At 42.2% G+C, this 15,954-nt stretch overlaps 2 protein-coding genes across 9 annotated transcripts in view; one reads left to right on the top strand and one right to left on the bottom strand.

Annotated features, from left to right (window-relative positions):
- Positions 1 to 11,749, top strand: part of cacnb2a (calcium channel, voltage-dependent, beta 2a) — a 31,398-nt gene extending 19,649 nt beyond the window's left edge. For 2 of the 7 annotated variants that reach the window (XM_077554338.1, XM_077554341.1), the window contains 12 exons: positions 1,323 to 1,442; positions 2,882 to 3,004; positions 3,082 to 3,218; positions 3,404 to 3,480; positions 3,551 to 3,684; positions 4,156 to 4,236; positions 5,039 to 5,097; positions 5,544 to 5,653; positions 6,860 to 7,011; positions 8,115 to 8,210; positions 8,310 to 8,480; positions 9,592 to 11,749. In XM_077554338.1, coding sequence (XP_077410464.1) covers positions 1,323 to 1,442; positions 2,882 to 3,004; positions 3,082 to 3,218; positions 3,404 to 3,480; positions 3,551 to 3,684; positions 4,156 to 4,236; positions 5,039 to 5,097; positions 5,544 to 5,653; positions 6,860 to 7,011; positions 8,115 to 8,210; positions 8,310 to 8,480; positions 9,592 to 10,227 — 1,896 coding nt within the window. In that variant the 3' untranslated portion in view covers positions 10,228 to 11,749. Of the gene's footprint in view, positions 1 to 1,322; positions 1,443 to 2,881; positions 3,005 to 3,081; positions 3,219 to 3,403; positions 3,481 to 3,550; positions 3,685 to 3,834; positions 3,855 to 4,155; positions 4,237 to 5,038; positions 5,098 to 5,543; positions 5,654 to 6,859; positions 7,012 to 8,114; positions 8,211 to 8,309; positions 8,481 to 9,591 lie in introns of all 7 variants that reach the window. The other 5 variants (XM_077554342.1, XM_077554343.1, XM_077554339.1 and 2 more) reach the window with 5 other exon arrangements.
- On the bottom strand, positions 11,734 to 15,832 carry nsun6 (NOP2/Sun RNA methyltransferase 6). 2 transcript variants are annotated; one of them, XM_077554347.1, is made up of 11 exons: positions 15,313 to 15,832; positions 14,917 to 15,072; positions 14,750 to 14,832; positions 14,461 to 14,567; positions 14,210 to 14,363; positions 13,385 to 13,466; positions 13,120 to 13,239; positions 12,887 to 13,031; positions 12,548 to 12,693; positions 12,309 to 12,434; positions 11,734 to 12,241 (listed from the first exon to the last, which is right to left on the bottom strand). In XM_077554347.1, exons 1-11 carry the CDS (start codon positions 15,385 to 15,387, stop codon positions 12,065 to 12,067), a joined length of 1,371 nt encoding a protein of 456 aa, XP_077410473.1. In that variant the 5' UTR covers positions 15,388 to 15,832; the 3' UTR covers positions 11,734 to 12,064. The 2 variants fall into 2 exon arrangements, with proteins under 2 accessions (XP_077410473.1, XP_077410474.1); XM_077554348.1 differs by having other exon boundaries at positions 14,750 to 14,829.
- Between the last annotated feature and the right edge of the window lie 122 nt (positions 15,833 to 15,954).

Here is a 15,954-nt window from a genome sequence, read left to right as displayed (position 1 = left end):
GATCCACCGTGGTGTGCATGCGACGGCTGGGTAATTCTAATGAGGCGGCGTGAAGCGAGGGGAGCTATTTTTAACTCAGACGGCAGCGTGTTGTGGTGGTGCAGTGAGATGAATGAAAAGCCCTCGTGTGGGTGTCAAAGTTGCGTACGGGCGCAGATGAGCTTTCACGCCTTGTACTTAAAACCTCTTTATTCATGTCTATGTGTGGCCATGGGTTCCATTTATGCTGTTGGTCTGTTTTAATTGCATTTAATATGCTTTGTTGAAGGGTGAATGTGACATTCACCAGAACATGAAACCATGTTACAAAAATAAGAGCACAGAATTCCACTCATGAATTATTTTTTTCCCCTACTGAAAAAATAATAATGGTAATTAAAAATAGTTACCATATAAAATATTTTTGTACAAACCGCATATTTCCCCTCACTTTAATGGTGCTGTATATTTTTGCATGTTATTAAATTATTTGGATTTTTTTTCCTTTTAAGGTTTTATGCTGGCAATTTTTTAGTACTCTTTCAGATGGTTTATCTACTTTTTATTTATATTTTGATTAAGGAATTTATCCCCCACCCTCCATTTTTGTACACGTAAAGGTAGCATCTTTGCTCTTTTATTTATGTATCAATTTGTTGTTGTTTTTCTGACCAGTGGTGACCATGAGGTGCAACTTTTTGGGGCACGTGCTACAGGATTAACTCATTTGCTCCCAAAAATGTATAAATGCGTTCTATTTTAAATGTTTTAAGTGTCCCAAAGACATATTTGTATGTTTTTTAAATGTTTTTTTTTTTTAAATGCTAGCCTCTCAACTGCAAAGAATGGTGGAAGCAATGGTAGTTATTACAAAAACGGCCAGCAGGTAGCAGCAGAGCAAAAGAGATCAACCAGGGCCATGTTGAAAAAAAGCTCATTTACTCACAATTCTAAATAGATTTGTGAGTAATAATGAAACTTAGCTATATTGTAATGCTAATTGCTGAAGAATGGAAACGGAAATATACTTTTTTTTCCTGATGAAGAAGAGACTCTAATCTTTCTTTTGGTAGGTTCCATGTTTTTATAGCAATAGAACACAATATTCGGTGGGCCTTGCAAAATCTGTCAAAATCCAGTAAAATAGCCGGGAGTGAAAAGGGTTGCTTCAGTGAAAATGGCTGGGGGTGAGTAAGTTAGGCATGAAAAACAAAACAACTATTGAAACTAAGAGTCTGCATATTCTAGAAGGAGATTTGGATTTATTTATTTTTTAAAGCAAAACAAAAATACTTGTCTGGCGAATGTATAAATTCAAAAAAGTCTGTTGTGTGCGTCGACAGGGTTCGGCCGATTCCTACACCAGCCGTCCATCAGACTCTGATGTGTCTCTGGAGGAGGACAAGGAGGCAGTGCGCAGAGAGGCAGAGGCGCAAGCTCAGGCACAGCTTGACAAGGCAAAGGTACTCGGCCCCGACACGGCTGACAGCAGCAGCCATACCCGAAGCGCTACCATAGGAACCAGACAACACACATCTGGCTTCTTCATACAACAATTCCTCATAACAGAATGATATCCGATTACTGTACTTGCATTTAAAATACAGCAAAGTAGTCAACCCCACACGTTTTTAAATAATTGCTGGCTTTGTTTTTTTTGACAATAACGTCGCGGAAGTGAGAAAGTGTTGAACTTAACACCCCATTGCAAATCATAAAGTTATATTTTCGATTCACTCAGCAGAGTGCAGACCTCCACCAGAGCCAAAACAAATTTGGATCTGCATCAATTTGCACATTTCAATAACGACTCGCCACCTGCGTATGCCAGAATTTTGCCATTAGAATTGGCTAAGGTAATTAAGGAAAGTGTTGCAGGAGGAAAAGTCTCTATCTCGCAAATTTGAGCCACTTTTTTTTTTTTCTATTTCTGTTGCAAAATGGAATTGGTGGAACTGTGTGGGATGTGCGCAGCCTTAATCATAAGCTGTGCTTTGTGTGCTCTGGGAGGGATCCAGTTACAGTCCCGCCTTGAGAAACAAGTGTGCCGTCATAACGGCAATGTATTTTTTGGCTTTGATTTGCGAGCACAAACTCAAGATACGAGCAAATAATGAGCCTTTCTTCCCCCCCCCCTAAAAAAAGAAGTAACGAATGGTGCTCAAGGCCTCAAGCGTGAACATTGCTCATAAACGTGAAGCGTATCGATCTTCGACGCAGCGTGGCGAACGCTGTGCGTCGCGGCAGCGGAAAACCATCGAAGCCGTCAGTGACGCTTTTTGTCACTTGAGATGCTTCTGCTCGCAGGAACACACGATGTCAACAAAAAGACGCCGTCGTCTCGTTTGCCGCCCGCACAAATAACGCTTGCGCTCCATGGAATGTGCAGAATGTGGTATTGTTCCACAATTTGATCCGTCCAAGAGATTATCTGTAGGTGCTGCTTTTTTGGTTAGCAACAGCAAGTCAAATGGTCCCAGCAGCTGAGGTTTCCATGCGCTTCGCCTGTATTTTATTTTTTTTTGTATCCCCCTCCTATGCATTTCCCCCGCCCCTCCAAAACAATCCGTCCACCTGCGCCCGCCGCAGTCAAATATGGCATCCCTAATGAGTGCTCGCGTTGCGTAAGCGGCAACGGGGAGATACGATTGGGTTGGCGGGTTACAATGCGATGCTTTTGATATCCTGCATGAACGAACCTTTTAAGATGCTGCTAGGTCAGGAATATACTAATAATTATATAATAATAATTTTGTTGGCAATGCGAGCCCGAGGGCAGACGTCAATTCCAGTCGACAGCAGAGTGCGGTGTAAGGCCAAAATGAGATATGGATGAAAATTCTGCAAATGCAATGTAATGTAATGTAATGTTGGCTGATGGTTAATTTTCTCTCCCCCGCAGACAAAACCAGTTGCGTTTGCCGTCCGCACAAACGTCAACTACAGCCCCAGTCACGACGACGATGTCCCCGTACCCGGCATGGCGCTCTCCTTCGAGGCCAAAGACTTCCTCCACGTCAAAGAGGTGACAAACCCCATCGCCACGCCGCCTTTCCCGGCCAAGCGTGTCAGCTGAAGATCTTTGCCTTGATTTGTTCGTAGAAATTCAACAACGACTGGTGGATCGGACGTCTGGTGAAGGAAGGCTGCGAGATCGGTTTCATTCCCAGTCCGGTCAAGCTGGAAAACACTCGAGTCCTCCAAGAGCAGAGAGCCAAACAGGGCAGGTTCCATTCCAGGTATGAAAACAAACAAATGCAGCAGATGGTCGCACCGACACTGCCAAGATTGCTCTTGCATGAGCACACCCAAATAACTCCCCCCAATTTTTTTTTTTAATTTTAAACCATCTTTAATCTATCTCGAGGACTTTGAAAAAATGATGACATAAATCACATCAAGTGTCATTTCCATCTTGTTTCAGTAAACTGGGAGCAAACTCCTCCTCCAGCTTAGGCGAAGCGGTCTCCAACTCCCGCAAGTCGACTCCTCCGTCGTCTGGTAAGTGTCACGCAAAGGCAAAGCGACATTCCCTTTGATTGTCCCCATGATTCTTAACCACCGTTGACAGCCGTTGACATAGACGCCGCGGGCTTAGACCCGGACGACAGCGAGCCGCCGGTCATCCTGCGCTCCCCCCGATGCGGCGCAAACACGGTCTCGTCCCCTTTAGCAAAAGAGAAACGAATGCCCTTTTTTAAGAAGGTAAACTGGACGGCGGCGGGCCTTCTTCCTTCCTCTCTCGCGTTCGTCCGCCCAGCGAATGCCGCATCTCCTCGTCCTCCGCCGAGCACCGCGAGCATGCGCGTTCCTTCTTCTTCTGAACTTTTTCTTCTTTTTCTCTGCTTACCGCAGCCAAGCAGAAGCAAAAGTCGGTAAGTTGCGCCTCAGCCTTCCGACTGGCTTGTTCGCAAACGTGCTCTACATGTATGAATATAACATTCCGATGGATATGATGATGATGTGTGAACTTGCACACACTTGAGCTTTCACGCCATCTTTTTTTTTTTTCCTTCTTCACTGATTTCTGGCCAAAGCTTCCAACGACATTCACGTCATGAAATGAGCTCACTGATGAATGAATTAGTCTCATTGACATGCCTTTGTGCTGTTGTTGTTGTTGTGCAAACACAAGAAACCAAATAAGCTTTTTATTGCTATGCTTCCTCCCTAAAGACGGAACACATTCCTCCATACGATGTTGTGCCTTCCATGCGGCCCGTGGTTCTGGTTGGACCGTCACTGAAGGGCTACGAGGTGCGTTCAAGCGTGTGCTGTAAAAAATACAGTCTATAGAGCACTCGTGACGGAAATTAGACGGTCAGTAAACTGCAGGAGATTTCATAATTTCCACAACGCAGCACAGCATTGATGATTATGAGAGCAGCTTTGGCGAATATCGGTATCGGCCTTTTTTCAAAATCTGACGGCCAATATAAGGTCAATCTAAAACCATTTTAATCTCAGGAAACTATTTATTTACATTTTTAGTTTTTTTAGTTTTAGATTCTGCTGACCCTGAGAACCTTCTGAACCTTTAATTTTTGTTTGGCATTGAAACAAAGAAATGTGAAAGTTTAAGATTTCAGGTATTTTTAAATTTGGGGAAAAAAATATTTACTGTAGAAAATTATAGACAGCTATGTTTAAGTTTCTATTTAACTTTTTAAGACTTACTGATAACCTTGGGAGGTGAACATTTTCTTAGAAATTTAAAAGGGTGTTTATTGTCTAAAATATTTTTTTTAAAAATTTAATCAATAAACATTCTTTAAGACATGACAAAGTCGAGATTGGCATTTGTATTTAAAAAATTTTTTTACGCCAGTTTCCCCCCCTTTTTTACTGAAAATGAATATCGGCTTCAAATATCGATTATCGGTCTCCTTGACTACTTATAATCGGCATTGGTGTCAGCCCTGAAAAACCATACTGGTCTATTTCTAAATTATACCGTATATATAAAAGTGACAGACATTGGATTTTTTTTTTTTTAATCCCTAAAAAGAAAATTCCCTGAAAAATGTTCATTTAAATCTTTTTTTTTTTCTGCTTACAGGTGACCGACATGATGCAAAAAGCACTGTTTGACTTCTTGAAGCACCGATTTGAGGGACGGTAAGTTCTCATCCTGCTTCCTTCCTCATTCCTCCTCCCCCACCTCCCCCAGGGGAGTAAGTAACAAGTTGGCCCGGGGAGACGCGAGTGTGTCGCTGCTTTAAATAGGCATGTCCTTAATAGGCCATAGTGGACTTCTTTGAGGCCGAGCGGGATTCTGCTTTTTCAACGTGGACTCGTCTGAGGGAGGGAACACACATCTTCATGCACACACGCACACACATAAGCAGTATTCTCCTCACACACACACATACATGCATACACACAATTTCACAGGTACCACATCTGCTCACCATTTACATATTGAAACAGACGATTGATTAACCGCGGGTGCGCCATCTGTTTGAGCATCACACGCACATTTTGTCCTGACGTGACACGAAAGAACAAAACGAGGCCGTTTGTCTCGTCCTGGTCTCACTTGACGCTTTCGTTCTCGGCCGCAGAATCTCCATCACTCGCGTCACGGCGGACATCTCGCTGGCCAAGCGCTCCGTCCTCAACCATCCCAGCAAGCACGCCATCATCGAGCGCTCCAACACGCGCTCCAACTTGGGTAAGCCTGCCTTTTGTTCTTTGTGTACCATTTTCTCTCATTTTCATCTTTTAAAATCGGCCTGTTTTTGCCAATTGTGTGTGTGTGTTTTTTTTTTTGTTTGTTTTTTACACATTAATGTCTTGCAACATAGGTAGGACAATTATAATAACATTTAAACACTCCCCCAGCCCCACAAAAATCATTAAAAATATATATTTTTGCAAATTTTTCTCTCTGTTGTAAAGTTAAACAAATACTAACTAACTAACTAAGGACACAGTATTGAAAAACAGTCAACTGTTCTGGCTCTAATTCACATCTTTATTGTTGTAAGCGTTGCGGTACCAAAACTGATTTTTTTTTTTTTCATGACATCAAGTGATTTAGCAGTTATCAATTGTTTTATTTAGCCAAATAAAGGGCTGCTTGATTATGGAAGCAAAAAAATAATCACAATTATTTTAGTAATAATTCAAAGCACGATTATTCAAACGTTTATTTTTTTGGCACAAAACAAGAAAATGTTTTGTACACTAGAAATACTGAGACAACACTATTATTATGTAAGTTCCTTTTAAACCAAACAAGATTTATTAAATTTGTCATTTTAAAATAAAAAAGGTGCAAGTATATACATTTAAACAACTCAAAATTAGTATTAATAATAGTTTACGATTATGCTGAATTTGTAATTGTGGAGTGTAATAATTAAAACTGTAATTGAATTTCAATTAATTGCACAGCCCTAGCCAAATATCAGAATCTGCATTAGCCAGAAAAAAAAATCCATATTGGTCAGGCCCACCTGCATCTCTTATTTTGACATCGTGTTTCTCACATGTCGTTTGCTCCCTGTTAATTCCTCCACAAACGTGTTTTTCTTGAAAAAAACAGATGCAAGAATTCTGCCCCACGTCAGCAAAATTCAAGCTAGCTATATTCAAGTTTTCAAACCAGACTAGTGGCTGCTCTTATTGGCAAGAGAAAAAAAACGCTTCTGTCGCGCTATCCTGCTCATTTAGCAGGAACATAAGAAGTCGTGATGTAACTTTTGTCCAAACGACAAACTTCTCGCTGCGAAGTTTTCTTTTGTCGCCAGAGCGAGGCACGCCATCTGGTTGGGTTGTGTAACGCGCACGTGATTCACTCGCATTCACTCTGAGCCGCCACCTTCCTTCATCCCCGAATGTCCTTCAAATATTTTTCAACTGTCCCCCTTTTTAGCCGAGGTCCAGAGAGAGCGGGAGCGCATTTTTGAGCTCGCGCGGACGCTGCAACTTGTCATCTTGGACGCAGACACCATCAACCACCCGTCGCAGCTGGGCAAGACGTCCCTCGCCCCCATTATCGTCTACGTCAAGATCACCTCCCCCAAGGTGAGAGTTGCTCAAAAGAAGGCAGCCATCTTGGCATCCTGTATATTTACATTGTGTCGATATGGAAGCTGCTGCTCATCTGTAAGAGACGACAAAAGGCATCCGTAGGTCAATCGGCGGGTGCCGAGCCATAAGTATGCGGGGGTCCACTGTACTTTTAAATTGAATAATTTAATTAAATGAATAACATCGTCACATTTGATTTGGATTTTTCTTTCCTTTTTTTTTTTTTTAGATCAAGAGAGAACATCATTTTACAAAACATTTTAACGTGACTGATAACAAATGAAACAAAAAATAATTCAAGTTAAATATTTTGTGTGATAGCAAATATTTTTTGTAATATTTCAATGTAACATTACATTATTGATAAAATAGTTCATCATATTTAAAGCTACTGAACGTAAAATATTCCATTTCGAATCGCTACTGCCACCTGCTGACGAAAAATGAAACTGCACATACCGTTCTTCACATACACACCACACACATTAAGTCACATCCGCAGACAGGGCGCGGGAAATTCTAACCCGAATCCAGTCTGAAAACTATTGGCCAGAGGCTTGCAGGAGTACCCATTGTGAACAGATAGTTTTAATTTACTAATTAGAAAACATTTCAGTCATAAATGGTCAAATAAATAGCTTATTGTAAAGTTATTTTGGAGGAAAAAGTTCCATATTGCAACTTTAAATTGTATAATTCATAAAAGTATATTATATTCACACATTGAAAAATAAATTAGTTAATGTATACATACTTCATTTTATTTCAATGCATATATGTATTTAAAACATAAAATATTAAAATACATTTGCAGCTAAATATAAAAATGAAATGAAATATTCTTATTTGAATGTTTTGAAACGTAAAGCTGTTAAATTTAAACATGTTTTCATTTTGATTTAAATACTAAATAATTTGAATAAGAAGCAGGTAAATATCTAGTACATATTTTAATATTTTGAAATATTTCACCATTAAATATACATTTTTTATTTTCTGCATACAATTTTGGTGTGTTGTTTTCAAGTCTTCTTTTCTCAAATGTGATTGTCTGGCCATACAATTGAGTTCGGTCCACCGTGGCGTGTTGCCTTCAGGTGCTGCAGAGACTCATCAAGTCGCGAGGCAAGTCTCAGGCCAAACACCTCAACGTCCAGATGGTGGCCGCCGACAAGCTGGCGCAGTGCCCACCCGTAAGCCACCACAGTGGACCTCGAACCGTCACACTCCTTAGTTGTTTATTAACATGATTTTTTTTCCCCCAATATGCTTTTCCTCTTGGCCGTCCTCAGGAGATGTTTGACATCATCCTGGACGAGAACCAGCTGGAGGACGCGTGCGAGCACATGGCCGACTACCTGGAAGCCTATTGGAAGAGCACTCACCCCAACAGCTGCGACGCCCCCGACCCGCTGCTGAGCAAGATGCCCGCCGCCGCCTTGCCCTCCTCCTCCGGCCTGCAGGTAACAAACATCACAGCGGATCAATTTCCTCAATGCCATCGAAGCTTGAACGCCAGCTACGTACTTTTGTGATGAGCTCAGTAAAAACTTGGTTTTCAGACTATGTATAATATAGTACCACAAAAAAAAAAGTTTGAATAATGCTGCCCAATAATGGCAAATTTCTAGTAAAATATATATTATTCATATTATATTTACATTATAGTAGTTTGTAATATTGATGTAACAAATACTTGAATTAAAATGTAGAACTGATAATTAAAAAAAAATCAATATTACGAACTGAAAACGAAATGCACTATTTCTCCCAGCCAGTCAAAAAGAAACATGACAAATAAATGACATTGTGATTAAGCTCTGCTTTTTTAGAGTATCTTGTAAAATTGAAATAATTTTTGAAATAAATGTTAGTAATTTAACTCATTTGCTCCCAAAACCTTTCTATTTTTTCCTCTTTTTTTTCTTCTTTTTTTATGCTAGAGCATTCAGAAGGCTTTGATGCAGCCTCTCAACTGCATAGAATGGTTTGAAGAAATGGTAGTTCTTACACAAACGGCCAGCAGGTGGCAGCACAGCAAAAGAGATCAACCAGGGCCATGTTGGGGGAAAAAAAGCTCATTTACTCACATTTCTAAATAGATTTGTGAATAATGAGGAAACTTGGCTTTATTCTAATGCTAATTGCTGTAAAACGGAAACGGATACAAATATACTTTTTTTCCTGATGAAAGAAGAGACTTTAATCTTTCGTTTGGTAGGTTCCATATTTTTATAGCTATAGAACACAATGTTCGGTGGGCCTTGCAAAATTCGTCAAAATCCAGTAAAGGCGAGTGAAGGTGATTGCTTCAGTCAGTCAGGCTGGGAGTGAATGAGTTAATTTTTTTTTTTATTAACATTAAAACAAAGTAAATTTGAGCTTATTTTAAAATATGTATCTATATAATGAGCGCAAAATTCACATTGTTACTGTAACATTTTGAAAAAGTCACATGATAAAATTACTTTTTTTTGAAACAACAGAAAAACAATACTTTGGACAAATTCAAAACAAAATGCAGTAAATATTCCAACATTATTGGTTGACTAATATTTCCTTGTGTTCCATCAGGGTGGCGGTGCAGAGCATCGAACAGACAAGGCGTTAGTGGAGCGGAAAAGCTCCAGAGACGACCACCACCACCATCAGAACCAGAACCAGAACCAGGCAGACGGCGAGGAGGAGGACGCCGCCGACGAGGAGGAGGAGCGCCCCCTGAGGACCGAGTCGTCCAGGAGAGGACCGCCCCACTCCCAGCACCGCTCTTCTTCCACCAGGACCGAGCACCACAACCACCACCGGCATCACCACCACCACCACCACCGAAGCAGGGGCCTCCCCCGGCAGGAGACGCTGGACTCGGAGAGCCCCGAGAGCCGGGAGGGCAAGGACGCAGCTTACGTGGAGCCTCACACTCAGCTCCTCCACCAGCAGCAGCAGGACGCCGACCAGGAAGAGGTGGAGGAGGAAGAGGAGGACTTAGGGGAGCCCCAGCAAGCCCACCGGGACCACAACCATCATCACCACCACCATCACCATCGCTCCAAAGAACGCGAGCAGGACCACAATGAACGCAACAAGCAGCGCTCTCACCACCATCACCACCAACAACAGAGGCCGGCGCGGGACCACCACCATTACGACAGAGAGCCCAAAAAGAGGGCCGACGCGGGGGAATGGGCCCGAGACTCGTACATCCCCCAGTAGACCACGTTTTTACTGCCCCCCCCCTCCCAATGAGGAACCATTTTCCTCCCTCCTGTTGTGCTGCTACACCTCCAAACCACAGCATCCTATTTATATCCACTTCCTTCCGGTTTTTCATGGCAGCGTTTCTATGATGTAGATTCAAGCATACAGTGGATAGAAAAAGTCTACACACCCCTGTTCAGATGACAGGTTTTGTCATAATGAAAAAATATATATATAAGACCTACTTTTTCCACCATTAATATCAGGAAGGTCAACATTGGTTTGATTTTCAGGAAAGCCGACTAGAACGTCTGAACTTTATTTAGAGTGAATAAGAGTGACTTTAATTGATGGCAGGTGTCTGCTGACGCCCATCTAACATGAATATGAATGTGATTGGTTCGTTTTGAACACAGTCACATCCCTGATTATAATGTGGACAAACACATAATTTCATTTTTTTAAATTTTAATTCTCTCTTGCAAAATGAGTATTTTAAATGTTGATTATTATATATATATATATTTTTTAATCTATTTACCTGCCGTTTGAACAGGGGTGTGTAGACTTTTTATTCCTACGTACACGTGTATCTATGCATAGATCATTATGGATATGCATGAATGTTCACAAATATGCATATTTGATAAAAAAAAAAAAAGCATGACTTTTTTGTTCATGTACTGAGCCGTGCTCTTTTATTTCTTTACAATTTTGACCCGAAACTACTTAAAAGGATGTTGTTGTTTTTCTTTCAGACGTCCTTCCCGAATCAATCGGTCAAGTGAGTCGTCGTGTTTGTGTTTGCAAAAAGTCCTTTGCTTTGCGTTTTTATAGCTTTGGGAAAAACAGTAAGTCTGACACCTCCAAATTACAGATAAAATATGCACACAAACAAAAAAAAATTGGCTACATTGGTAGCAGTGCTGGTTTTTAAATGTGTTTTAAAGGCTCTTAGAATAGTTGCGTTGCTCTTTGGCTGCCATGTCTATAAATAGTTTTTTTCTTCTTCTTCCCCCCTCGCTCTTAAAACGCTACTGAAAAATTGAGGTAGGCTCTCAAGGCCGTCGTCAAGGCAACGTCACTACCCAAAGGGGGAAGAGTCTAAAATAGGCTCGGAGCGGAGCGCAACGGTGTTTTTCTGGGAATCCTGCCAGCGAGACAAACATCCATCAATTAGCCTCGAGATGAGCCAAATCCATTTTCACTAGCGCCGATCAATTGTTAATACCTCTCGTGACCCCGCCACTTCCTGGTCTGCGCGCGCCGAGTAGGAATCCACCATCGCCGAGGCAACGGTGTCGTCAGTGTTGTCATAGCAACGCCGCTGCGTTCGCCCTCTACCTCAGTGTTTATGCGGCGTTATCCCTTCATTGCCTGCTAAAAGGCAGTGGGCTCGAGGGAAACATTGTTGACATGACAAAGCTATTTTTTTTTTCATGAAAAGACACATTGCTATTTTTTTCTTTTTTAACAAACAGCATTATAGTTTCAATATGAGTGCTTAAAAAACAGTAGTCATTGAAATTAAAACTTTTTTATCAATATCAATTTTGTTTCAGCGTAAACGCTAAACAAAACAAAAACATTGCATTAATTGTACATTTGGTGATGAAAATATACAGCATATAAAAAGGTTGTTTGAAAATAGTGTTACCAATTCCATAAAAATAACTCAAGCAGCTGAAAACGTTAACAAATACAAAAAATAAGAACATTTTTGTTTCGTGCAAATGGATGGATGATTTTTAGATGATTATTTTTACATGGTGACATCTCCATCTACTGGCCTGTCATACGTATTACAGCATATTCAGTCATGTTATTCCTGAGCATTCCCACAGGCAGCAAATCAATTTTTCTGGAACTTGGCAATAAAGAACCCGATAGTGTCGCCGTCGGCCCTGCTGGCGAGGGGCGTCGCCGCAGTGGCCTCCCAGCTCAACTCTGGTCGGAACCTCTGGAGGAGGCTGAGCTGCTCCGGGGTCAGCCCCGCGCCCGGCATGCCTTCGCCCCCCACGTGAGGCTCCTGGAGAGGCGAGCCAATCAATGAAGGGAAAACAAATAATCCGTGTTGGTGTCATTGATCATCTTACCTGAGGCAACAGTGAGAGTCCGGGAAAGGTGCGAAGGGCCCAGGCTACCTGCTCCTCGTTCTCCGCCAGTGTCAGCGTGCACGTGCTGTACACCAGGATGCCGCCGCGCTTTAATGCGCGCAACGCCTGCAAGTACAAAACACACATCTTAAAAAAACTGATGTTCCCTGTATTGATGAATGTTTGTAAGTGTGACTCTACTGCCACCTAGTGGGGAAAAATAGTTAAGCCGTCCGTACAGCATGGAAGAGGCTTCTTTGCAGGGGTGGGTAGGAGCAAATCTCCTTCAAACTCCAGGTGCTCGCCATGTTTGGCCTCTGGCCGAGGCCGCTGCAGGGCGCGTCCAAAAGCACGCGGTCGAAACTTTCAGGAGGGAAGGGCGGCCCTGGAGACAAAAAAAAACAAAAAACTACAACCTTAGTTATAATAATTAGTGTATGAAATTTGATTAATTTAAAAAATATTCTACAGTTAGTCTATAAAAAGTTAAGCACAACATAATTAAATCGATTTTTTTATTTTTTATTGCTTAAACACGCAACATGCTAGTACCAATTGGTGTGAGGCGATGATGTCACCTTCTGCATTGATGTTGATGTCATCGCTTACGACTTTGGTGCTGTTGAAGCAAAACACTTTCACGCTACCCAACTGCAGTTTTTCAGCATTCTTGCGAATCACCTCCATCTTGTTTCGGACCCTGTCCAAGGCCACCACTTCACCCTGAGGACAAAAAAATAATTATATATATTTTTTTTTTCATAAAATAAAGTAACTGTATTGGTGGCAGTGACATCATCTTGCAGTGTACCCGATCTTCCATGAGGGCGGCGATGTGGCACGTTTTCCCACCCGGGGCGGCGCACATGTCCAGGATGCGCTCTCCGGGACGTGGACCCAGGACGTGGCCCACGACCACAGATGGAAGGTTCTGGCGTAAAACAACAAACTTTTATGACAATACTGCTCTCCAATATTTGGAACCTCCATAAGATGGTCCCCCAAAAAATCAAAGAAAACTGGAAAAAAATGTGCACGTGCTGACGTCTCGTGGGAAATTAATTTTCTGATTTTACCTGTAAGAAGGCCAGGTGAGGTAAGACTCCATCGAAGGAGGGACTCCAGTAAAGCGGCTCCGTCATACGCACGCCGACGCCCCTGTAAACGCAAGAGACGCGATTTCAAATCAGGAAATGTGTGAATATTTTAAATGTATTATCCCACTGGTTAATTTACAATGTGCAAGTATTACTTTCATCCACTTGGGGTCGCCATACTCGCATTTAACCATTTAATCTGTGACTGAGTGTATGAGGTTTTAAAAAGGCGGGGCCTAGCCTGGTGAGCGACGTTCGAGTCAGCAAATGAGATTGGGAAGTTGACGGTGCTATTTAAAAATATTTGTTGGCAGTTTTTAGGAAGCTTGAATGGAAATTGAGAAAGATTTGCGATGCACTAAAGCAGTGGTGTCCAAACTCGGTCCTCGAGGGCCGGTAGTCCTGCAGGTTTTTGAGGTTTCCCTGCTCCAACGCACCTGTTCCAATCAACAAGGTCGTTATCATGCTTATGCAGAGCTTGCTGATGAGCTTCAGCTGTGTTGGAGGAGAGAAATATCCAAAACCTGCGGGACTACCGGCCCCCGAGGACCGAGTTTGGACACCACTGCACTAAAGCTACCGAACGTAGAATATTCCATTTCGAATCGCTACTGCCACCTGCTGACAAAAAATAAAACTGCACATACCGTTCTTCACATACACACCACACGCACATGACGTCACATCCGCAGACATAATACGATACAATAAAAAGCTTATTGTAAAGTTATTTTGGGGAAAAAAAGAAGTTCCATATTGGAGCTTTAAGTTATGCCATGAATAATCCAAAACACTTTGAACTACCTGATGGTTTCTCCCGTGCCGAAAATGCTGACGCGATCTTTTTCGGCCACGCCGTTGCCCACAAAGGTCTTCTTCCCGTGGAAGCTGAATGCACCCCGGGTGCATTTTCCCTCCACGTCGGAAAACACCGACACGGCGTCCCCCACCTTCATGTCTGCAACACAAACAAATGCTGCACTCACTCGGGGTTTTGAACACTCAAAATACAACCAAAAAACTTATTTGTGGACGTGTTTTTTGCCTGTATTTACACTTTGGACACGCGAGTATTCCGGGGATAAAGACGTGAGCGCCCCTCAGCACGGCGTTGCCACACTGAGCACCCGCCACCACCTCGGAGCTGAGCTGCTGCACACATCTAGAAAAGGAAAATAAATACATAAAAACATTTCTTAATTTTACATGGACAATATTCTCAAATTTGCTTTAAATGGCTACTTTTATGAAAATAAAACTGCTAGATTAAAAAGAAAGACCAATATATTTGACCCAGATGTAAAGGTGAACTTTTTTTTTTTAAGCAGCACTGCAGTCTCGTACCTCGGTCCGACCACAGGGATCAGAAGCACATCCGGAACGCTTGGATGCGGGACGATCTCCAACTCCTCCGATCCACACTTCTGCTAACTCCCAACATCAACAAACATAAACACGACATATTTGCTGCTGATGCAGATCAAACTTTTTCGAATGAGTGTTAGTCTCACCTTCTTTAGCTCCTCGCCCAGTTTACGTCTGATCTCTTCCAGCGGCGCCAGGTGGACGCTGGCCCGGATGCAGGAGTAAGACGGAGGGTGCGACAGGCAGGTGAGAAGCGCCTGGAAATGGCGCTCGGCTTCCTGATGGCCAATGGACGCCAACAACTTGCAAAAACAGACTTTCATTTCAGATTATTTCATTACAAAAAATATCATATTGTTAACATTGGACATGCAAGGTTTTTTTTGTTTGTTTTTTTGCAGTTTCAGCAGTGTTGCATTACTTTACAAAACCTATCAAGACTTATCATGTTTAAGGTCACAGTGAAACGATACCACATTGGGATAATCATGACTTATTCCACTGCCATGACAGAAAATTTGCATATTTTTATCAAAACGTACCTCATTGTTTAAGAACACTCCCTTCAGGTAATCGGCGACCTCCGGCTTCAGAGAAATCCTCGGAAAGACCGACATTTTGTCTGTTTTTGTCGCGATTTTGACGTGAGTGATGACCCAACAGAGTACACGGTTACAAAGTATTGAGCAAATTGTAATTCTCTCTAAATGCTTCCGCAGTTAAAGTCATACTCTAGACACACATCGTGAATAATAATCCATGCCTCTCTAATAACGTGTCAACTTGTCCACTTCTCTCCAGCAAGGCACCACCGGGACGGCGTGGCTCAGTGGTAGAGTGGTCGTCTCCCAATCCATAGGTCGTGGGTTTGATCCAGTGTGACCACGGCGAACCGGGTTCAGTGAACCTCCAGTTGCTCCTGATGCTGCGTCATCAGTAGGTGAATGAGTAGTCAAATGTAAAGTGCTTTGAGGGTCTCGTAAGGTGGAAAAGCGCAATATGTTTGCATGTGCATCGTCGATTCGGCACAGTGCCACTTCCGTAAACGTCACCGGCGAGAGTCACGTGTGATGTACACACTTGCGCAAAAAACAATGTATTAAAAAATATATATGTATATGTATACTATATAATTTATAGTCTAAAAACGTGTCGTGATTAGTTAACAGTTTTTAAAGGGGGGG

The sequence above is a fragment of the Vanacampus margaritifer genome, chromosome 20 (assembly GCF_051991255.1).
Source record: "Vanacampus margaritifer isolate UIUO_Vmar chromosome 20, RoL_Vmar_1.0, whole genome shotgun sequence".
NCBI lineage: Eukaryota > Metazoa > Chordata > Actinopteri > Syngnathiformes > Syngnathidae > Vanacampus > Vanacampus margaritifer.
The sequence above is the reverse complement of the archived record's forward strand: the minus strand, read 5'-3'. Positions and strand labels throughout refer to the sequence as shown.